This window comes from Danio rerio, chromosome 19 (genome assembly GCF_052040795.2).
Source record: "Danio rerio strain M-AB ecotype USA chromosome 19, GRCz13ab, whole genome shotgun sequence".
Lineage (NCBI taxonomy): Eukaryota > Metazoa > Chordata > Actinopteri > Cypriniformes > Danionidae > Danio > Danio rerio.
Genome location: NC_141039.2, coordinates 42575985 through 42601000, shown reverse-complemented (window position 1 = coordinate 42601000; position 25016 = coordinate 42575985). Strand labels below are relative to the sequence as shown.

Below are 25016 nucleotides of genomic sequence, written 5' to 3'. Positions count from 1 at the left end.
AATAGTCATCATGCTTTGTACTATGTTTGTAAACATGCAAATGAGGCACTATTTAATTTAATATGTGCTCATTTGCATATATTTCAGCACAATAATGTGAGGGTCAGGCCAAGTGAGGTTCAAAATTCTTGTTTATTTATTTTATTCTTATTTTATTCTTGTTTATTTTTTTATATATATATATATATATATTAGAGTCAAAGATGAGATTTTGCAATCTCCTTTTTTAATTCATCCAGAATTATATATACACACACACCACCTTATTATTTATTATTACACCTGTCCGACCACTCGTTAAAGGAAATTTTCTAATCAGCCAATCACATGGCAGCAACTCAGTGCATTTAGGCGTGTAGACATGGTCAAGACGATCTGCTGCAGTTCAATCTGAGCATCAGAATGGGGAAGAAATGTGATTGGTTGTTGGTGCCAGACCTATCTGAGTATTTCAGAATACTGGGGTGGGGTGGAATGGGGTGGAATTATGGATGTGCAACTGACAAATCTGCACCAACTGTGTAATGCTATCATGTCAATACGAACCAAAATCTCTGAGGATTATTTCCGGTACCTCGTTGAATCTATGACACAATGGATTAAGGCAACCTGGTACAAGTAAGGTGTACCTAATAGAGTGGCCGGTGACTGTACTGTATATATGTTAGATAAAATCAGTCAAATTATGTGAATGTGAATAATGTGACATTTATATGAACACATCGTATTGTTAATTAAAAAAAACTTAATTAAAAATTAAGTGCTGCAGAGGCGGAGATTTATAGCTCAAAAAACACATTTTAAAAAAGCCGCCTATAAGAAATGTTTTGTGATTGAATTTTACAAAACCAAAACAGCTAAAGTGCTCTAAAAGAAACACTTAAAAGTGTACTTATGACGTTTTAGTCAAAAGATAATAATTTATGAAACACCAATCATTGACAGCAGCATGAATTAGCAGTGTTTTGAGCTGCATTCGCCTTAATTTACAGTAATCAACATGTGATGTGGATCAAAACCTCACAGTTTTAAAGCTATTGAACAACCTAATCATCTTAGAATGGTTGTAAAGTACTTTTCTGATTCACTTAAAATGTTGACTACTGTAGATCTGTGTGAAGCATCAACTAATAATTTAAAAACTGCCTGTTGTTCCTCAGGTCACCACCAGATGCCACTGCAAGACCATAATGAGCCACAGTGTCTTTTGGTTCATCCACACACCGAGTGTCAATTTGATGCAACTGCAATCAGACAAAAGGCGCGATCTGAACACGTGCAGTCAGTTTCCTCGTGCCTCCATTACTGCATGACAAGTTAAAAGCATGAACACTTCATTTCAGGAATACTAGCGAGAAGCACTCAAAAAAAAGTCTACATATTTCTCTTAAAGAATATGATGCTATTCCTAAAAAGTTCTGTGTGCATCACAAGTTTTTAAAAGAACGTAATTGTGACTGTTTCACAACTGAATCCCCCCGCCTGAGTTTTAATTTCTGATTTATATTATGATTTTTAACTCACAAATCAACAGGAAAAATTACAAATTTGCTAAGTATAAAAAGAATTTAGGGAAAAAAATAGGAACCATGAGAAATAAAGTTAAAATTGCAATGGAATAATCAGATTTCCTCCTTTATATACAGCTGAAGTCAGAATTATTAGCCACCCTGTATATTTTCACTAGCCTCTGTTTAACGGAGAGATTTTTCAAGACATTTCTAAACAAAAAAGTTTTACTAACTAATTTCTAATAACTGATTTCTTTCAAACCGAGCATCAGAATGGGGAGGAAATGTGATTTAAGTGATATTGAATGTTGCATGGATCTGCTGGGATTTTCACACACAACCATTTCTAGGGTTAACAGAGAATGGTCCGAAAAAGAGAAAATATCACCAGAGGTCAGAGGAGAATGTCCTGACTGGTTTGAGCTGATAGAAAGGCAACAGTAACTAACTAAAATAACCAGCCGTTACAGCCGAGGTATGCAGAAGAGCATCTTTGAAAGCGCAACACATCGAACCTTGGGGCGGATGGGTTACAGCAGCAGAAAACCACACCGGTTGCCACTCCTGTCAGCTAACAACAGGAAACTGAGCTACAATTCGCACAGGCTCACCAAAATTGGACAATAGAAGACTGGAAAAATGTTGCCTTTTTTGGTTATCACCAGTCGTCATGATGATACACTAACAAAATGGCGACAATTGGGCATGCCCACTTGTAGCTTAATTTGCGCTGTAGCTGATGTCACATATACTACGTCCATGTTTTTTTACAGTCTATGGATATGTCATGATTATAAGGTTTGATGACAGTGTTATAAACACCCCTTCAAGTAAAGTTACCACATCTAACTTTTGAGTTTGATTGATTTTATTTGACAATTTAAAAAAAATATAAAAACAAGTCCAGTTAGACTAATTCATACTTATTTTAAAAACTGTTGGGGATAAAATACACAAAAAAGCCACAGGCTTATTTCCATTGTTGGCCTCGATATTCTTAAAAAATGAACGAGCAAATCATAAATGGAGTGCCAACATCATCCGCTCAGCAACTCAGCCCATCAAAATTCTCAACTTTAACTTTAAAACAACCACTTTCCCTTCTAAAAACACTCTCATTTTGGATCTCTTTAAAAATCGTGGGCAAAACATTCCAAGCAGCAGAGTCAGTACACAAAACAGAATTTCTACCCGCTTCACTCTTAAATCTATATGGGTATATCCCTGCTACGTGCTCTTGTAGAATGGCAGTGTACCTCAGTAACTAAAACATAATGATTAAGAAAATATTTTGGGACCATTTTCTTTAAAATCTTAAAAACCACCACTAATTACCCCCCCCCCCCTCTCAACTTTTAAAAAATTACCTTGAACATAAGTTCATTATTTAAATGTGTCAGTGGAAGTACTTTCATAACAATTCTACACCGCTTATTTTGGGCCCTCTGCAATTTATTTTGAATTTTTCAAGAGCGTTTTACATCTCACAATCGACAATTTTCCATTACAACTAACAAACTCGCAATTGTGAGAACTTTTATCTCCACTGACTCAGACTAGTACATGCACAGTAATTAAGATGCAGAACATTTATCTCGGTTCATGACTATAAAGGTTTCATGATAGTCTTAGGCTGATTTTTACTTCTGCATTGAGTGATCAGCGTGACCCGGTCATGCATTTTAATTCCTGCGTGCTGTTTGTGTTGCTCTGCAATAACACTTCTGAAACAGTAGGTTTTATTGTTTCTCTGTGCTGAGTTTCTTTGTAGGTATTTTGTTTATTCTGAACGCTACAAGTAGCTAAAACTTGCTAATTCGTAGACGGGAATTGGCCCACGTGCAAAAACGTTAATCATAAGATAAAAACACAAAACAAAAGTTTCCATCTGAAGCTCTTTCACAGGACTCTACACTTGCAAAGAATCGCTTCATCGGGCTCGCAGCTCTCAGCACCACCTGTGCCCGTCACTGCTACCAAACTGACCAATCACAGAGCTTGCGTTAAGGGTCATTGCGACGTATAGTTAAATCTTTCAAGAGGTGTGTGTCAGCGTCAGCCATGGGGAAGGCTATGCCACCGTATGAAGCCTGCGCCAGACCATACGCATGCGCTCTATGCAGAAGTATAAATCAGCCTTTCAAGCAAATTTACCAAATCAAACTTTTGAGTTTACATTTCACACTTTACCATTGCAACTAACAAACTCACATGTGTCAAAAAACAAACTGAATTGCGAGAAAATACCTTTTATACACCATCGTTGATCTTCACTGACTCAGACTAGTACTTATGCAGTAACGAATGCATATGTACTGGTCTGAGTCAGTGAAAACAAAAGTTCTCACAATTGCAAATTTGTTAGTTGTAATGGCAAAGTGTGAAATGTGAACTCAAAAGGTCAATTTGGTTACTTTATTTAACCTTTTAAGGCCCAAGGTGTATTGTTAACATGCATTTTTTATTTCTCTTTGCTATTTGGGCTTACTGAAAAATAATTAGAATAAAAATCTAAGCATCATCTTTTAATACGATGTACTTTTAGGAAAAAATTATTTCCATATATGTGGACTCGTGGTCTAAATTTACATAAAACACTTTTCCTGACTGTTTCAAGAGTTCACACTTAGTTTATGATTTATTAAAGCTTGTTTGGCATGCTGTCCCGGGAGGGAGCCCCGAGCTCACTACTGGGCTGCCGTGCCGCCCAATCAGAGGTAAAGGAGGAGAATAGGGGAGGAAGGGGGGGTTTCTTCCAAACGAAAATAAAATGAGCTGAAAACTGTGGTTATTTATAGTAGCTTAGGGCTCATTTGATTGGAAGATAGTGATTAGCAGATACGGGACCGACCGTGATAAATCATAAGCACGTGATCCTCTCGAAATTAGTTTATGAATAAACTTCACTTTGTAATGCATATTTAACATAGAATTTTTTTAGCATGTTTTGACTATCAGAGAGTAAAAACATTTTTCCCCCCATTTTGCAGAGTAAAATAGTGTTTGGGACATTTTATAATCTGCAAAACAGTTGCAGGATGACACAGTGCATGTCTGTAACAAAATTAAAAACATTAAAAGTATTTTAAATAGCCACTTAAGAGCTAAAACGTGCTGTCCACCTATGTGACCACTAAGCCCAAGGAGGTTAAAGGAGTGTTTATAAGAAAACAAAATCAAACCTTTATAATAATGACCTGAGAAGTATTAAGGATGACAATGAGCTAATAACGATGATTATGACCTGAGAAATATGTTTTTCATATTAATTACGGTGTATGTATTAGTCTGAGTCAAAAATGTCATTTTCACAATTCAATTTCTTTTCCTACAATCGCGAGTTTGTTAGTTGCAATGGCAAACTGTAAAATGTAAAATCAAAAGTTTGATTTGGTAACTTTACTTAAATGGGTGTTCATAAGACTGTCGTTAAACAACCTAAGAAGATTGTTCTACATCTTTAATCAAGGTCATGATTATAAAGGTTTGATGATGGTCTTATGAACGCCCCTTCAAGTAAAGTTACCAGTGGTGTAAAGTAACAAACTACAAATACTCAAACTACTGTAATTGAGTAGTTTTTCTCAGGAATTGTAATTTACTACATAGTTTAAAATGTGTATTTACTTTTCCTTGAGTACATTTTTAGTGTTGTATCGGTACTTTTAGGGCCTACTCACACTATGCCATCCATACCGTGCCCAGGCCCGTTTCCCGGATCGTTTGAGAAGTGTGAGTGCGCTGAATCGGGCTCAAGCACGGTTCACTTGGCCGGCCATGGCCCGGTCGAAAGGGGGTTGCCTGAGCGCGGTTCACTTGGGCTTTGGCACGGTACACTTGTGTGTGAGTGCAAAACGCGCCAAAGCCCGAAACTGAAAGCGAGACGTGACATTTACAGGGCTGTTTCATATGGATTTATTAATCATTCTTACTGTTTAGTGAACGCAAACTGCCATAGTTTATTAAAGACGCAAACCCCTCACTGCACGACAGCTGCGCGGCTTCAGCAGACCTCCTCATTCCTGCAGCACGAGAGCTTTATGATTGTTTATGAGCGCCAAAAGTGGCGGATCTGTTCGACGAAATATCTAGCTGCGTGTCACCGCATCCCTAAGGACTGTTTGGCGAAATATTTGACTGCATGTAACTGCATAACAAACAACTGAAACGATATAACTAGAGAAATCTCCACCGTGCTGCTGAGTAAGAGAGCGCTTCTCACTGAACAGCGCAGCAGCGATGACGTAAGCGTGCCGAGGCCCGTTTGTGGTGTGAGCGCGGGCCGTCTGGGAGACGGGAGGGGGGACAAGCGTGCTTTGGCCCGGTTCGAGGCAATTGTACCTAGTGTGAGTACGGCCTTAATCCACTACTTTCCTTCAACATGCAGTCACTACTTTATTTCTTTCTTGTTAAATCGCACATAGAAAAGTAAATCGCATCATACTGAATAACCTCAAGACATGAGCGCATTATAAATGCAGCAAACTGTTTGGAAGCATTAAAAATGTCCAAGAAGATGTGCAAAAACTTTCCAATCAATGACCCAGAGACTGTTTAGACTGTATGGTACTGATGAGAAGATGGCGGATGTTTACTGTATAATGACTATGATAAACAATAATAAACTGCCAAATGGCCATGAACAATCAATAAATGCACTACAGAATGTGACGTTTACACACACACTAACAAACATTTTGCATGTAAATGCATCAGCTTTTACAATATATTACACACTAATCGAGTACTTTTAAAAGGACTACTTTTTACTCATACTTTAAGTAATATTTACAACAGGTACATTTACTCACACTACATTTTTGAGCAAGTAATGGTACTTCTACTCGAGTATGATTTTCCTGTACTCTTCCCACCACTGAAAGTGACCAAATCAAACTTTTGAGTTTACATTTCACACTTTGCCATTGCAACTAACAAACTCGCTAGAGTCAGAAAACAAATCTAATTGCGAAAATTACATTTTATACACCATCTTTAATCTTCAATGACTCAGACTAGTACTTAAGCAACAATTAAGATGCAGAACATTCTTCTCATGCTCTCCCTTTCACTTTCAACCCACTCGTTTAGAAGAAAATTGCCATTATTGTGTTTTTAAACCTTCAAAGGCAGAGTCAGTCGCGAACAGTTAAATCACACAAAAGCGGTTCTATTTTCTAACAGCGAAAGGGGGAGAAAAAGATCTCGCCTAAAGCAGTGTCATGCCAAAACAAGTATGGCTGAAAAACGCTAGAACACATTCTGCCTTCCCTTGGGCTACTTGTTAGTCTGAATGAATTAGTGGCTTTTTTTTGTAACAAGACAGACTTTATGCTGGAGTGAGTGGGCACAAACGTGGTGCACACCAGGCCAGTACATGCAGTGGAGTCACGCTCTGTGCCAGCGTCTCCATCACATTCCTCCTGTGCCACCTCTGGAATGCATCTGTGTCTCCATCTGTGGAAACTGGGGGGCTGGAAAACCCGTGATCGAGAGAGTGCATGATAGAAACGTGGGAAAAGATGGTGCAAAATGATTATTATTTTATGCTTATGGTCAAGTAAGGTTATATAATATCTTCAGTAAAAACAACATGAAACATCAAGTTCTCTAAATTAGTCACTATATGTTGTTAAACTGATTCTGAATAATCACATTCAGATCATCAAAAATATCTGTAAATTAGCAGTTTTCCTTGTTTTGAGTTTCCCCATTTACTTATGATTTTGAATTGCATTACGGCTGCCAAACACCAGGCCGGTACTGGGGTGCATTTCCCAAACAACAACGTAACTCGCGGCATAGTACGATGCACTGTTTGGGAAAAAACGATGAGGTGACGAGTGTTTCCCAAAACCTGCAGTTTCTCTGTTGCAGATCCATCATTTGAATCACGTTAGTTATAACATAAAATGCCTATAATGATGATCTAAACGGAGTGAGTAACAACTTCTTAAAAGAAAAATCCCATAATTTGTGAAAATTATATTATTTTTCACACACATTAATTTAAAAAAAAATCTAATATTAGTTTTGGTAAAAACATGCACTCGTTTTCCATATTAATTGAAATATATGTAAATGGCACATACAGGGCCTGTTATTCCTTTACAAATATTATTGAGAACATGACATATTCTATTCTAAAACATAAAATCCCTTTCAAAAGCTAACACGTATTGTAATATCAGATATAAATCGTATAAATAAATGAAAGTAATGAGACAATTTAATAAGAAATAAAATGTAATATTTATTATTTTTTAGAAAACCATACTCTAATATTAATGGCGATGATGACTATTATTATTATTAAGTAGGATATTGTATATTTATTTTAAATCTTTTGAAAAGTCTACTTTTACAATTTGACACATGCATACCACTGCAGAAATGTTCTAACCAGCAGGCTCATGTCTTATACAGCGGGCTACATTTCTTAATAAATAACCTACTATTAAATAAAAGCATTAACATATGCATTAAAATATTTTTGTTTTCACAAGTAAATAATGTATAAATATTAAAATATTTATAGATTTAATAAAAAAAATCTTGTATTGGAAAGGAAAAATCGAATTATGTAAAGCATAGTCAATGCACCATAATGCACTAAGATATTGAATTGAAACGAATCGATGGCATAATAATAGTAACTGAACCGTGAGACCAGTGTAGATTCACACCCCTTATATATATATATATATATATATATATATATATATATATACAAACACACACACATACACATACATACGGTGGAATTCAGAATTATTAGCCCGCCTTTGATTTTTTTTTCTTTTTTTAAATATTTCCCAAATGATGTTTACAGGGCAAGGAAATTTTCACAGTGTGTCTGATAATATTTTTTTCTGGATAAAGTTTTATTTGTTTTATTTCAGCTAGAATAAAAACAGTTTTTTATTTCTTTTAAAACCCATTTTAAGGTCAATATTATTAGCCCCCTTAAGTTATAATATTTTGGATAGTCTACAGAACAAACCACTGTTATACAAGGACTTGGCAAAGATAAAATAAAGCAGTTATTAGAAGTTAAACTATTATGATTAGAGATGTGTTAAAAAATCTTCACTCCCTTAAACAGAAATTGGACACGCACACGCACACGCACACGCACACACACACACACACACACACACACACACACACACACACACACACACACACACAGCTTTTAGTTTGTGAGGTACAATATAGATGCTAATACTTCAAAAAAAATCATGTATTAACCTTGAAAAAATAATAAAATACAGTAATTTACAGCTTGTTTTCTTATTGGACAAAATAGGACTCCATGTGTATCTGTTGGAGCAGCTTTAGGTTGTGAGAGTTTAAACAGGGATCTGAAAGCCAGTTGCATGTTGACTCTTCACACAATATTTTCAAGCCTTCAGTAAAGCGGAAAGTCAAAAGTACCTCTGTCATTCAGAAACAAACCGTACTTCCAACATAATGTTAACATTATTTAATGCACTGTGAGCTGACATGAACTAACAATGAACAACAGTATTTTCATTAACGTTAACTAACACGAACAAATACTGTCATAAATGTATTGTTCATGGTTTGCTCATGTTAGTAAATGTATTAACACAAACTTAACGTGATGAATTGTGAGCATCAATGCAGCAAAGATCTTTGTTTCCCATATAGACACAAGATCACGATTATGTACTTTTACCTTTACTGGCGACCTTGACATGGCTAATTCAACTTCAGTCTTTAAACATTTTCAGAAAATGGCTAAAGTGTTTGTTTGTTTTTTTTTGTCAAGACTTAATTTGCAATTTTTATTTATACTGTATTTTTAATCATATACTGTATTCTATAGCATATCTTTTGTGAACAGTGTTTTATAATAAAATTATTCATTTATTTCATTTTAATTTCCAATGTTGATTTGATTTATTTAAAATTGGCAGGAATTACCTTCCATAGTATTCTGCTTTATTCTATAAAACCTATTTCAGTGTAATGTGTAGTAACGGGTAGATATCATATCACTTACATATTATTGTTCTTTTGATTGCTTCTGCAGTCTGAATGGTCAGTTTAGTCTGTATGTTTGTCATGATGACAGTAAATAATATTTTACTTGATATTTTTCAAGACACTTCTATACAGCTTAAAGTGACATTTAAATGCTTAACTAGGTTAATTAGGTTAACTAGGCAGGCTAGGGTTATTAGGCAAGTTATTGTATAACAGTGGTTTGTTCTGTAGACTATCGAAATAAAAATTAGCTTAAAGGGGCTAATAATTTGGTCCCAAAAATGGTTTTTAAAAAATTAATAACTGCTTTTATTCTAACTGAAATAAAACAAATAAGACTTTCTCAAGAAGAAAAAATATTATCAGACACACTGTGAACATTTCATTGCTCTGTTAAACATCATTTAGGAAATATTTAAAAATGAAAATAAAAATCAAAAGGCGGCTAATAATTCTGAATTCAACTGTAAGTATATATTAGCCCCTGAATTATTAGCACCCACCACCGGTTTATTTTTGTCCCCAATTTCTGTTTAACGGAGAGAAGATTTTTCTAAACCCATTTCTAAAGATTAAAGTTAATAACTCATTTCTAATAACTGATTTATTTTATCTTTGCCATGATGACAGTAAATAATATTTGACAAGATATTTTTCAAGACACTTCTATACAGCTTAAAGTGACATTTAAAAGCTTAACTGGGTTAATTAGGTTAACTAGGCAGGTTAGAGTAATTAGGCAAGTTATTGTATAACGATGATTTGTTCTGTAGACTATTGAAAAAAAATAAAGGCTAAAGGAGATAATAATTTTGACCTTAAAATGGGTTTTAAAAAATTAATAACTGCTTTTATTCTTGCCAAAATGAAACAAATAAGACTTTCTCCAGAAGAAAAAATATTATCAAACATACTGTATATATATATATATATATATATATATATATATATATATATATATATATATATATATATATATATATATATATATATATATATATATATATATATATATGCAAGTAGTATAAAATGTATAAGTAATTTGGCACTCAAAGGCCTAAATTACACATTCCTTTCCAAGAAAACGCCATTTCATTAACAGTTAAATTTAACAAAGCCAAACAATATGTTTCTGGCAGACGCTGTTGTACATCTTTATAACTCTCAGGTGAATGAAAAAAACCTCCATTACTGGAGTTGGCCCATACTGAGCGGTGCACTTCTCAGACATCAGAGGAGAAACCTAGTCCCAGGTGCCCTTTAATCTGCAACAGGTGGCCTTTTAAAAAGCTTCTTAATCACCTGCAGGAGGAGAAAAGGTGTGCTGGTAGCAGCCCTGAAAACCCCCCTTTTACCCTCCACCCTCGGGCATCATGGAGTCGCGCCAGGAGCCTGAAAAAAAGTGGCGTTTTTATGGAGCATGGCTTTAGCGAGTGGAAACCAAACACTTGAATGCGCCTAACTGCTGTTTTTAGGGTTTCTATAGTAATTAAGAAATCGCAAAGCCTGTATTTAAGCACAAAACTCAGCATAACTTTCCTATCTCCACTATGGGATTATTGTATTAGAAGTGAGTCAGCTAATGTTTATCCAAAGCAAACAGCATCAATGGTTGGTTTAGGAAGGGGTGGACAGGTGGGTTCGTCACAATGTGAAACGCAGGATGTGTGTCAAAGTGTCCACGCTTGTGCGTCGGCGCTTTCCATTACTGCTCTCCCTGTTCGTCCGATTATGCACTTGTTATGGCGCGTCGGGAGAGGAAAACAGCGGCCCACGCAATTCCCCACAGCCCGCAAGAGGAGGGGACGTTTATTCAGCATTATCGGTGGGCAGGAATGAAGCCTGTCAACAATGCTCTTACATCTGTCACGCACAAACTGAAGCAAGACAAAATGTTCATCTGTCAATTAGCATTTGTTAAGTATTTTGTGATTTATGTTTTTATTTTTCACTGTTTATTTATGGTTTTGAATTGCATTATGGAACTTTGATCTTTCCTCCACAGGTTTTTAACCTGGAAAAGTTTGAAAAAGTGACTTTTATTTACATTTGTATTAGTTTAAAGTGATATATTGTCTGTGTTGGTGTTGTGTAGTACGTTGCAAAAACCTTGTAGTAAACTCCAGTAGATTTTCTGTTATTTTACAGACTTATTTCTAGGGGTGTAACGATACACTCAGCTCACGATACAATGTGTATCACGATATAATGTTCACAATTCGATATGTATCACCATATTTGGAATAAAAATTGAAAATTAAACTGAAATGTAAATTTTATTTTAAAAAAATTTAATTACCAAGTAAACTATTTTTTATGTATTTCTTTTATTTCAACTTGTTAAACTTGTTAAACAGGCCTGTCTCTGGAAAATAAAACGATTAAAAATTTTCTTATAAAATAGTATTGAAATGACAGAGACAAAATTAAGGAACAATTTAAGTAAAGGTGCAAAAATAATAGCATTCTATTTAATTGAATTTAACAGTAAGAGCTTAAGGCTTTACTTGGTCACTTGCATTTTTTGTGTGTGCAAAAAAATTCACATTTCCAGGTAATCAGCAGTTCTATAAGATAATCCTGAACTCATGTGTATCTGTCTGAGAGGTTTTTATGGATGGCTGTCTTCATGTTGGGCATGATGAGTGACAGGGTGGCCGTCTTTTCATTACACAGGACAGTCGTGGCTCTTTTCAGCAGTTTAGGCAGGTTTACTATTTCTTCGGCGTCGCTGATGTCGGCGCTATCAAGTGTATCATGTTGACGTGCATTTTTATGTACCTCTGTACTCAAAAGGGTTAATGCTCGTCGTAATCATAACTCTAAAATGCGATATGATTGTTTAAATAATGTGCACGTTTTCTTTTTCGGCAATCTGAACTCACGTGCGACAGCAGGTGGAACGTAGCTCACGTGCAAACAGCTCAACTAATAAGAGAAAACGGACGTCATATCGTAATCAAATCGTCATAACGTTACGATGCATATTGTGACATTTTTGCATCGCAATAAATCGTACATTGATAAATCGTTACACCTCTACTTATTTCTATAATTTCTTATACATGATTTCAACTACTAAAATGTCAATAAAAGTCACTTTGTTAAACTGTAGTTCAATTTTCGACATTAAAATTTGATAGAGCAGAGATCAACATCCCATTATGTAATTCACAAACATAAATAAATGGAAAAATCTTGTGAATCACAAAATACGGAAACTGTTAATTGACAGATATCTTTTTACAGTGTAGGACTGAATCTGATTTTGTTTCCTTCACAATTGACTGGGTCTATAGTAACTCAATATAGACTTAAAACTAAATAAAATTGTCTTTTGGTGAATTTAATAATTCATACTAAGCAAATGTGCAATAGATATATCTGACTAGTTCTAATAATTTAAACTTCAATAATTATTTTATCATGACTTCATGATGACCAACATGGGACTTTCACATATTTGAATTGATAACCAATTCAATCATAACCACAGCTCCACATAACGCATTTGCTTATTAGGATCTCATCTGTATTTTTACTTAAGAAACGTCAAATGTGAAACTCGATTCATCTTTTTGTTGAACACATTAAATGAATCTTAATCTTTTTCCTTTTTAGAACTTAAAAAAAAAACAATCGTAAATATATTTAATGTACAACTAGCTGGTGAAGTACAGTAAAAGCCACAAAGAAAGAACCGTTGAACCATTAAATCCTGCTGTCAGTGGATTGAGCAGCTTTAATAAACGTGCCAGTGTTTAGTTGAGCAGTTGGAAAGATTCGTTAAACCACACACAGATGAACGGATCACTCCAGGTCTGCGGTGCCTGTCACATCTACAGTGACAGTTTTCTCTTTTTCATGTCTGATTAAAAAACCTCAACCTCCTGTAACCTCCAGTGTGGTCAGATGTGTGGTCCTACAACATGAAACATATTTTTTTTTTGACTGCAAAATTATTTTTTACATGCAAAAAAAAAAAAAAAGTGTTTTTTACCTTTTAGATTTAATTTTTTCATTATAATGCTGTAAAAACAAAACCAGGATTTAAAATATAAAATATAGATTTATAAAACCGTGAGGGGGAAAAACATAAGCTTTTTAGGTTAATCTTAATATTTAAAGATTTTAAACAATGACAATAATATTAATAGTAGTTTATTAATAGTAATAATGAGGATGATGATAAACATAATAATAAAAATGATGATAATAAAAATATAGATAATGATGATAATAATAATTATTATTTTACTATTAGTAAAATAATGATATTAGAAATGGGGAGAAAATGATCACATTTTAAAATGACTGAATTTAAAATTGTTTACTGAATTATTTAGTGGCACTTAATAGATAAAAATATTATTTGAAGTTATTTAAAATGTAAACTAAGTGTGTGTGTGTGTGTGTGTGTGTGTGTGTGTGTGTGTGCGCGCAGAAGTTATTTAAAGATTTGACAGAAATCATATTTTTTGTGCATGACTCAGATCATCAAGTCATGTATGAGACTAATTTGTCCCCAGAATAGTTTGCTTGAATTTTCCAGTTAACTAGTCACAGTTATTAGTGAATAAGTTTAAACAGTAATTCTTACCGCCGTCTGAACATCTCAGCAAAGATGCAGCCGACGCTCCACAGATCCACAGGAGTAGCATAGCTGGACTGAAGCAGCACCTCTGGGGCTCGATACCATAATGTCACAACCTGGACACACACAAATATAATCTTTTAAATCGGTAGCCTCAGATCTCTTTATTTACATAGTCTTATAGATCACCTATAGATTGTCTATGTAATCAGTGACAATCTTTTATCAGGGATTAGACAATGCTCCTTTTAAAAAATACAATAGAATACAAAATTAAAATATATGATTACAAAAAAATTATATTGTTGCATAAAGCGGTGTAAGAATAAAATCTGATTTAAATAGTTCAAAAAATTAATGTTATAATAATTAATTATAAAAATAATTGCTACTATGTCATATGTATTTTATTTTTGAATAATCAAAATTAAGACAAATCTTTGAAACATCTTCATTTAAAAAATAAAAACTAATGAAAACTAAATTTATACATTTAGTTTATAAATAATAATAAAAACAAGATTTTTATATAAAATTACAAAACTAGAATATTGTTGCATAAAGTGATCTAGTAATACAATTTCAAATAAATGTACATAAATATTTTTAAATAAATAATTAAATAAATAATTATTCATTGTAATTAATAAATAATTCATATAAAAATAATTGCTACAATGTACTATGTATTTAGTTTTGAATAACCCCAATTAAGACAAATCTTTGAAACACCTACATTAAAAAAAATAAAAACTACATTTAAAAATTTTATAAATAATATTAATAATAATAATAATAATATTTTTATACATAATAACAAAACTAGAATATTGTTACATAAAGTGATGTAGGAATAAAATCTAAAATAAATGTATATAAAGTAATGTTTTAATAAATAAATAATTATTTGTATTAATAAATAAGAAATATTTAAAAAAAGTTGCTACTATGTACTATGTATTTAGTTTTGAATAATCGAAATTAAGACAAATCTTTAAAACACCAGCATTTAAAAAATAAAAAATTAATTTAAATGTTTATAAATAATAATAATAATAATAATAATAATAACCTAAATAAACTACATTTGTTTTAAAATACTTCTGTATATTTATACATTTGGATTAGATTTTTAAAAAATTCTCAAACTTGACACCGTAATACACAAATAAAAAATATTACTTCATAAGTTCCTAAAATGATTATTTTTTCTGCAAATTTATTGCCAATTTAAGACCTAAGGTTCAAGCAAGAATTCAAGCATCAGCAGTTGCGCAAAACCAGACCAGGCCTCTAGATTACGGTCCTGGCCCACAAGGGGGTTTGGGTTATCTCCTGGCTGACCAAAAAAATGGACCAATTTGTAATTCCCCCTCCACAAAGCTGAGTCTTGCTGATTCAGCTAATAATGACTAGGCACTGACCGGTATAATATTCTGACGGTATGATAACCTTGAATATAAATATCACGGTATTGAGATTATTGCTCTCAAATATATATATTTTTTAAATGTCTGGGTAAAAAACAAAACATTTTTCCCCTTTGTACACAATATATATTTCATTTGAGAAACATTTAAAATATTTAAGAGCAGTAAACACGTCAGGCTAAATAATTCAAATGAATTATTGACTTCTGCTGTCTTCATTTGCTTTAAAAACACAGATTTTTTTAAAACCCTAAAAAAAAAACCTGTCCTAAAAACTAAATAAAAAAAATAAAAAAACTCTCTCATACCTTAGGAACGGTATAGCATAAAATTTTGACGGCTTTAAAACCTTAATTTTTTCCAAACCGCAGTATACCTTGAACACGGTTATTGTCCCATGTCTACAGCATACTGGACCCTGACGAGGAAGCTCCAACATTTTGGGTCGCAGCACTAGCAATACTGGAAACACGAAATGCAGGAAATACCAAGATAGTTACATGAACTATGGTTTTATTCCTTTCCTCAAAGCAAAGAGTCCCTGACCCAGCCACAGTGTCTTATCTGCACCAAAGTTCTTGCTAACGAATGCATCAGGCCGCCCAAATGAATAAGACATTAAGACATAGCTTGTTATCATGATCTTATTTTACATTCTAATACCAACACCCAGCTTCTACCTTACCAACAATTAATAAGCAGCAAATGAGCAGTTTATTAAGCCAAAAATCTTAGTTAACTGTTTGTCAATAACATGAATTATACATGAAAATAGTGTGACCAATTGTTTTTGTATTCTACGATTGTATTATAATTCCCAGCTGTCAATGCACACACACATACCCAAATGTATGTGTTTGTTCGTTTAGACTTTATTAATACCAAAGGGAAATTAAAGAAATTTAATAAGAATAATTAATAATAATAATAATAATAATAAATTATAAAGGTAATAATAATGATAAAATTACATCCATACTGCACACCTTAGTTTCAAGCAACGAGTAGACACTAATCTATATCTACAGTATCAATGCCGTTACAACTCTACATAACTCATGATGACATTGATTATACAATCTGATCAATGTTGGTAAAAATGACTTCCTGTATCATTCCCTAAAACACCGGAGGCTAAATTAATCTTGAGCTATAAGGATGATTATTCAGTATATACCGTCTCTCTACCTCCAAACTGAGCTCTTTGACCGGTCATATGCTTCTCCGGGCAGCAGGAGTCCAGTCAGACTCAGTATGCAGGATAAGAGTTACAGTAGGGAGAGTCTCCAGACAAAACTCAGTGACCCTGCTCAGGGGTGGACGCTTTCCAGGTGCTTTCCCTTCGCAGCGCAGCCTCGCTCTCCCTCCCAGCAGGCTCCAGGCCCAGAAACCCCCAGGCTTATCAGCCAAAATCACTCAGGCCTGTATTTGTAAGCAAAGCCTGGAGCGAATATCAGTGACTCATATCCCAAAATGCGCAGAGAGCTCCAGGGTTCGCCAGAAGAATTAAAAAAAAAATGGTCATCTATGGTCATCGTTACAGCCAAATCAAAAAGATAGTTTATTATAGATTTTATTTTAAATTATTAGCCCCCCCCTGTATATTTTCTCCCCCAATTTCAGTTTAATAAAAAGCAGATGAACACATTTCTAAACATAATAGCTTTAATAACTGATTTCTTTAAACATATTTGACTAGATATTTTTCAAGGTACTAGTATTCAGCTTAAAAAAAATTGTGAGATCGTGTGCATTGTTCCTACACAAGTACTTGCCAAGTTTTTAAAACAATTTGGCAGCGAAGTGAGTGTGCTTATGATCATGACAGTTAACTAGAATAATATAATAACAAATGGCAGCTTGCAATCTCAAGCAACATAACTGACTGTTATTGTAATTACTGGAAGAGAATGATAACGGAAAAGGCTGCACCTGCTGCTATATTTAAAATTAAGGTGAATTTTAGCACCTGTATTATCATGCTGATTAATATCAATACTTTAAACCCCTGTAATGTATTTTGATATCAAAGATGCACATAAAACATTTTACAAAAAAACTATAGTTTTCAGCTAGAAACCACAACCTATCTACCTACCAACCTTCCTACCAACCAACCTACCTACTTAACAACCTTACTACCAACCAACCTTCCTACCATCCAATCTACCTAATAACTTTTCTACCAACCAATCCACCTACCTAACAACTTTACTACCAACCAACCTACTTACCTAACAACCTTCCTACCAACCTTTATACCAACCAACCAACCTTCCTACCAAACCACCAATGAACATAACAACATTTCTACCAACCAACCTACCTAACAACCTACTAACCTTCCAACCAACCAACCTACCTACCTGACAACACTACTACCAACCAACCTACCCATCTAACAACTTTACTACCAAGCCACCAATGAACATAACAACATTTCTACCAACCAACCTACCTAACAACCTACTAACCTTCCAACCAACCAACCTACCTACCTGACAACACTACTACCATCCAACCTACCCACCTAACAACTTTACTACCAAGCCACCAATGAACATAACAACATTTCTACCAACCAACCTACAGTCCCTAACAACCTACTAACCTTCCAACCAACCAATCTACCTAACAACCTTCCTACCAACCAACCTACTTACCTAACAACCTTCCTACCAACCTATCAACCTTCATACCAACCCACCAATGAACATAACAACATTTCTACCAACCAACCTACAGTCCCTAACAACCTACTAACCTTCCAACCAACCAATCTACCTAACAACCTTCCTACCAACCAACCTACTTACCTAACAACCTTCCTACCAACCTATCAACCTTCATACCAACCCACCAATGAACATAACAACATTTCTACCAACCAACCTACCTAACAACCTAAAAACCTTCCTTCCAACCAACCAACCTAACAACATTCCTACCAACCAACCAACCTAACAACCTTCCTACAAACCAACCTACTTACCTAACAACCTTCCTACCAACCTACCCACCTTCCTACCAACCCACCAATGAACATAACATTTTTACCAACCAACCGACCTAACAACCTACTAACCTTCCAACCTACCAACCAACCTTCCATCCTAACAACCTTACTACCAACCAACCAGCCAACCAACCTACCTACCTACCTACATACATACATACGGCTATTTAATAACATTACCACTTTTCAGGTCTAAACAGACTCAAATGCTAAAAGTATACAGGTTTTGAATGTGTTAAGGTAAAGCGCCATTTATGCAGCTACAATAGATTCATTTAATGTTACTTAATAAAATATACAAGTGCCATTATGTACACACTAAAACACTGTCACCCTTTTTTGCAGAAACTAAAACGGTCAGTTTTAACATAGAATTTAACTTAAACATATTTAAATTATTAAGCCTAAACTTGAATTACAACGCTTTTAGTATAATATCTTGAATCTTTAAGCTATGCTCAAGCTATTTCTGGGGAAAAATGGCCAACAACTGTGATGATAGCGAGTTAATTTCCCCTTTTCCATTCCAAATAATTTGAATAGAACGCAAATTGTTCTGAATCAATGTGTACATTTTTTGGGATTGTTGCAGCAAGTGACTCATTCACACTATATTGGTCACAGCATTAAAAGCGTTCACGTTTTTCTCATGTATAACAGCCTATTTATAGTGAGGGGACCGCATGTGCTAAGATGACGCTTTTTCAGCTTAAGTCTTCCTGGTTTAGTGGAAATGGAGGGGAAGTTGAAGATGAAATAAAAAGGATGAAGCATTTTGGCCTCTTTGTTGCCATGTGACCAGAACAGAAGCACACAACAAACTCTCAAACGAGTTCCTCTGGTGAATTTCACCTCATTTGGTGAGCACTTCTTTATTTAAATGACTTTCAGAGCACCAGATCACATGCATGCTGACCCATTTGAGTCAAACGCAAGTTTGTTTATTAGTGTTAAGACGCAACAACACTATGATAAAGGGAGTATAATGTTTAGGTTGATTCATTTGAATGTCGTCTTCAATATAAAGGACTATCCAAAATAAAGCAGGTCTGAGTTAAACCATTTCAAAAGATAAGTCTGCAGGCCCAACCAGACTCTCTCATCTTCAATACAAACACTCAAGCCCAGCTGAGTTTGTTAAGAGGAAAGAAACAAACTCTAAACAGTTTCCTATCTCAACCATGTGCAACCATGTAAAAAAAAAATTCAAAAAATTGAGTACACATTCTCTTGACTTCTAGGAAGAACCGCATACCACATGCCATAAAACCCTACACATATACATCACACGCATCTTTGTAGCAGTCTGCAACTTCCTTAGAACAAAGTTAAGATCCGATGCACTGATTAAACCCTCGAAAGTACAAGACGAACCAACAGATAAATAAACTGTTGCATGCATGAGAAAACTCATTGAACTAGAAATGCCAGAATGCACGCAAGTGTTACAGCTTTCTTCATCGTTTTCTGTTTTGGGTGATACTAGCGGATAGCAACAGCCACTGACATTTACCCACAGAGTTCCTGTCAAACTGCACTGTTTGCATCACGACACCGATGCCAGCGCACAATACAGTGAACTCACGTCACTTGAGCTCACTTCAAACGCAGTATAGAAAAGTGCGGTGGCATCCCATGACCTCAAAGAACAGGAGTTTCTGACGTAAACTGACCACGACTTGGAGAAAAGGAGGAGTTTTATTGTTAACATCAATTGTTACTTTTATGATTATATTATTTATTTTCATTTAGGTTTTTAGAAAATTGCATACAAGAAAGAAAGTAAGTTATATATGCTAAGGGGAGTTTTAAGTGCAAGATTGACCCATGATGGAACTATATGGTTTTTAGACTAAGTTCCTTTATTATCTGTAATTTACAGTGAAGCATGTACTATTTTTATTAAAACTAAATATTTCTTAACTGCTTAAGTGTCACCCAAAATTGTGTGTCCACATTTGAAAATTATAGGTGATATATAACTTGTCAAAATAAGTTTTAGACCAGTTTTAAAAAATAAAATAAGAATCAACCATCCTGTTGGATGGTGATTAACGACATGCATAGTTAAAATTATAAAAATTTTCTCATAATAGTGAAATTTTACAGCACATACACCAAAAACTTATTTCAACCCTATTCTGGGTGTAATACGGACTAAACCAATTAGTATAGGGGTCCGTGTATCATCCGTTCATTTGATTATTCCGTTTATTCCGGAAAACGAAACATCAGAAAAACGATAAATATTTCGTTGTTCTGTTTATTCTGTAGGCAGAAAAAACGGAAACTCATCTGTTATTCTGCTTATTAACTTAAAACGGAATATTAAAACAAACACAAAACCAAAACGAAATAATGAGTCAAAAAATGGTGTACTTATTTGTTTATTCGTTTGATCAAAAAATGAACTCAGCGTGGGCGTGCATTATTTATTTTCTGGTTTTAAACGGAATGATGGAAAGGAAGAAAACGGCAGTTTTTCGGTTTTTCTTTTGCTCACAAAAAAACGAGATTTTTCCTGGATTTTCGTTTTTTTGATTTAGGGTAGGAAAACGAATAAATGAGTTTAAATATAAATAATTTCATTATACACATGTAGGCGGTGCTGAAACGCCAACTTTCCTCTCATTGGTCAACCAAATCTGAGCTTGAGACGTCGCCCTCAAAATAAAAGCCCTGCACCCAGGCTTTTTATTATTATTATTTAATTATAAATAAACTAAGTTTATCATTCGAACCACACACAGTTAGCAGGTTTACACTTATTGCGTATGTATAAATTAAATAAAAACGTAAGTTAGTAGTATTATTAAACATTTGCTTTTAAAATAAATTCATAGTTCGGTGCCAAACTTGCTGCTGTGCACCTGATGCTGAGCAAAGATAGCCATTTCCGAGCAGCACCTGGTTTGCATGCGCTGTAGGCCTAAATAATAGTAATAACTAATAATAATAATAATAATAATATTATTATTATAATTATTTACTTAGTTTTTTCATAGTTGCAAGGACTAGAATAAGAAAACGGCCCATCATGGGGCTATAACAAATGGTACCATTTCTATTAAATTTCCTCCTATTTTAATTATATGCTATTGGCTATTTTAATTATTTATTTGATAATTAATATTATTTTATTGCAACGGCAAAGCCTACCTATCTTATTATTATTTTTTGTTATTATTTTGTTGTGGTTGCTGTTGTTATTGTAGCAGGGGCATAGCCACGGGTGTGCCAGCATGTGCCGTGGTGCCACCCAAATTGGCATCTTGCATAGCCTATATAAGCGCCGGCATAGGCTTAGCCTATTCGGCGCTCAAGCGGGCGCATGAAACTTGCGCTGGCAAGAGTAATGGTTATGAATGTGTTGGGGGAAAAGAAAACATTTAAATTATTTGTAATGTTTGGGTTTGTCCATACTTCGACCAATTTGTGAAAGTGTATGGATTCGCTATTCCAGCATCTTCATTTATTAAATAAGTAGTCACCGTTAAGACTCACCCTACTGTACTCTTTAAATATGCACATCCATGAATACTTAGAAAAACTAACGAGTTGACATTTAATAAAAACAATTTTCACATATCATTTCCTTTTTATTTGATTGCATATAAAAATATCCTTTCAGTAAAAAGAGTGCAGCGTGTATCCACTGCAAACATGCTTGGATTTAAAGCCTCGCACCTCCTCAGTTTCTAACCATAGTAGTGGTTGTTCGACAGACTTGCCTACAGAGGTTTTTCTGAAACCGGCCTCCAATAAAACGGTCAGATAAAGCAGCTCTGGCTGACTCCAGATTAAAAGAGAGCATTCTGTGCATTCCTATCTAGTGAGACAGCGAGGGCCCTCTCAGCACGAGGAAAAACCAAAAAAACTCGTCTCAGCGCCACTGACCAAGCATATCCACAACGGCCCGGCGGTTCAACTCCTTCAACCGGGCCACCCTGCACTGCCCTATACCCCTCCTTCAGATTTACCCCGATAGATTTAAAACAATGGAGACACGATGCGATTCAGAATAAGCCCGGCTGATGGTGTTGGCTTGGAGCCTCTGTTTACATTGTCTCTCTCAAAGGAAGCGAAGGATGAAAGGCCCCATCAACACAAGACGTTCATCCGCATTCTTTCAGGCCGCCCCCGGACGCTTTTAAAGGGGCAAGTCCACTAACTTGGCAGAGCACAATGCCGCTCGCTAAAAATGAGCCTCCATGATGACCCATTATTCAGCTGGTAATGGATCAGTGAGTGATATCATTAGTTAGCTCCTGAAAGCCCCGTGCACAAAAAACAATGAGCAAAACCACTTATTTTGTAAAGCTATTGCATGGTCAATTGAGTGAAACATGTAAGAAAGCCTTTCTCAGAAGCGAGTTTGGATAACATGATCTAAGATTATCAATAGTTATTGGGCAGAAATCCCGTAAAATTAAAGTAGTATCAGTCTTTTGGTATAAAAGGGTCACAAAACACAATTTTTGAGATGTTGACAGTCATATATGTGTCCTACGCTGCTAAAAACACTATTAGGGCACATATATATATTTTTTTTAAAAATGAAAATTGGTTATTTTCGTGTTATTTCGAGCAAATTTGTTCTTCCGATTTGAAACGAATTTTTGAAGCTACGTCACGCAGATACTTGCGTGTAATCCAGCGTGTAGACTGGATGTCTGTACCTGCGAGTGCATTGTGACGTCTCTCAATGTGCAGCATTAATTCATGAGAAAGACTTGGTTCAATCCAATCGGCACGTTCTATTGTGTATGCCAGGGGTGTCCAAACTCGGTCCTGGAGGGCTGGTGTCCTGCATACTTTACCTTTAACTTCCTTCAGCACACCTGCCTGGAAGTTTGTAGTATACCTAGAAAAAGCTTGATTAGCTGGTTCAGGTGTGTTTAATTTGGGTTGGAACTAAAATATACAGGACACCGGCCCCTCCAGTACCGAGTTTGGACAACACTTGCAAAATGATAAATAATAATCAGACTGAACACTGCGTATAATTGTGATGTGACTATTGTGAACGATCACATTGCGATATCGATGCTGAAACGATATATTGTGCAGCCCTAAAACGTACGATTTTCAAAAGGAGGCATGGCACCATCATTTTGTGTAAGCAAATAGTACTAAGGTACTAATTTTACGATTTCATATGAATTGGCCTCTAAATCAAAAAGTTACAAATTGCCGTGAGATAACAGGATATCTATAAGCTAAACATTGACAAAATTTGTGTTTGGAAAATATAAAGCTGATATAAACATGCAACGCTTGCAGTTTCTCACTTCAACCAAAATGAATTGACGATTTTTTCACGTCACGTCATAGTTCAGTTTAAAATTAAATAAACAGCGTTTCATTGTTTTCCAAAGAGTCGAAATGTATTCAAGTATACAGAGATTCAGTAATCAAATGTAAAATAATTCTGCGTAATCTTCGTTTTCTAAACAATTCTATAAAATAATCATTATTAATTTTTTTAAATTACAAACGGTACATTTTCTTACGCCTGAACGCTTTTAAAACACTCCAGGTTTGTACAGCCCACTTGGAGCTCAAGTCCCAGCCACTTGGAGCTGGCTCCGATCTCTGTTTAAACCTTTCTCTAAAAAGGGGCCCGAGATCACAGAGGAAAGGGAGGAGATGAGGTGGACAGGGGTATTCTTCCAAAACGAAGATAAGCAAGTCAGGAAAAATCTGCCAATTTTATGTAAACTTGAATCAATCTGGTTGGATTATTGCTGATTACGGATGAGAGGCCAGCCGCGATCAATCATATCACATGCTCCTCTCGAAATTTGTTTGTAAAACTTCACTTAAATAAAAATAAGTGAATACCAATGTTTGCAAAATGCATGCACATTTCGATGCCAACTGACTGGAACTACCTAGTGGTTTGAATGCAGACCTTCCAGCCAATCAGAATCAAGAACTCACATTTTTTATGTGTGTGTTTGTGTGTGTGTGTGTGTGTGTGTGTGTGTGTGTTCGCTCTGCTTGCAAACTAGTCACAGAACGAGCCTCCCTCCTCCAGCCATGTTTTGTCTTGGGACGAGCCATTCTTTGCCTCCCAGTCAAACGAGCTGTAAACACTATTATTACGAAGCCCTAGGGTTTTCCCCTAAAAAAAAATGTCAAAAATATCACCGGGTTTGGAGATCGGAGAAAGACATATGAAAGCCCAAGTAAGCAGCATGCATAAACTGTATACAGTAAAGAAAAAAAAAAACTCCACAACTGTTGCCAAAGTATGCAGAGCTTACAGGAATGCTGTATGGGGCCCTCTCTGAGCGAACAAAGAAAGCACAGTCAGAGTCCTTTTCCCCAGCGCTACCACATCCGCACATCATTAGTTGGAAAATTCCTGATATATGCTGTAATTTTTTTTTTTTTTGGTGCTCTGGTACAGGCAAGGCTTTAATATCCAGATGCCATTAGATCCTGCA

At 35.1% G+C, this 25016-nt stretch overlaps 1 protein-coding gene and 1 long non-coding RNA gene across 5 annotated transcripts in view; both read right to left on the bottom strand.

The window, feature by feature from the left end:
* The window catches only part of cdk6 (cyclin dependent kinase 6), a 79256-nt gene that overhangs the window by 8385 nt on the left and 45855 nt on the right, over nt 1-25016 (bottom strand). For 2 of the 4 annotated variants that reach the window (XM_087293763.2, NM_001144053.2), the window contains 1 exon segment: nt 14125-14234. In XM_087293763.2, coding sequence (XP_087149889.1) covers nt 14125-14234 — 110 coding nt within the window. 4 annotated transcript variants of the gene reach the window in all.
* On the bottom strand, nt 190-7540 carry LOC148679825 (uncharacterized). Its single transcript, XR_015945479.1, has 2 exons — nt 5139-7540; nt 190-2838 (listed from the first exon to the last, which is right to left on the bottom strand). It is a non-coding gene; the product is annotated as an uncharacterized LOC148679825 (long non-coding RNA).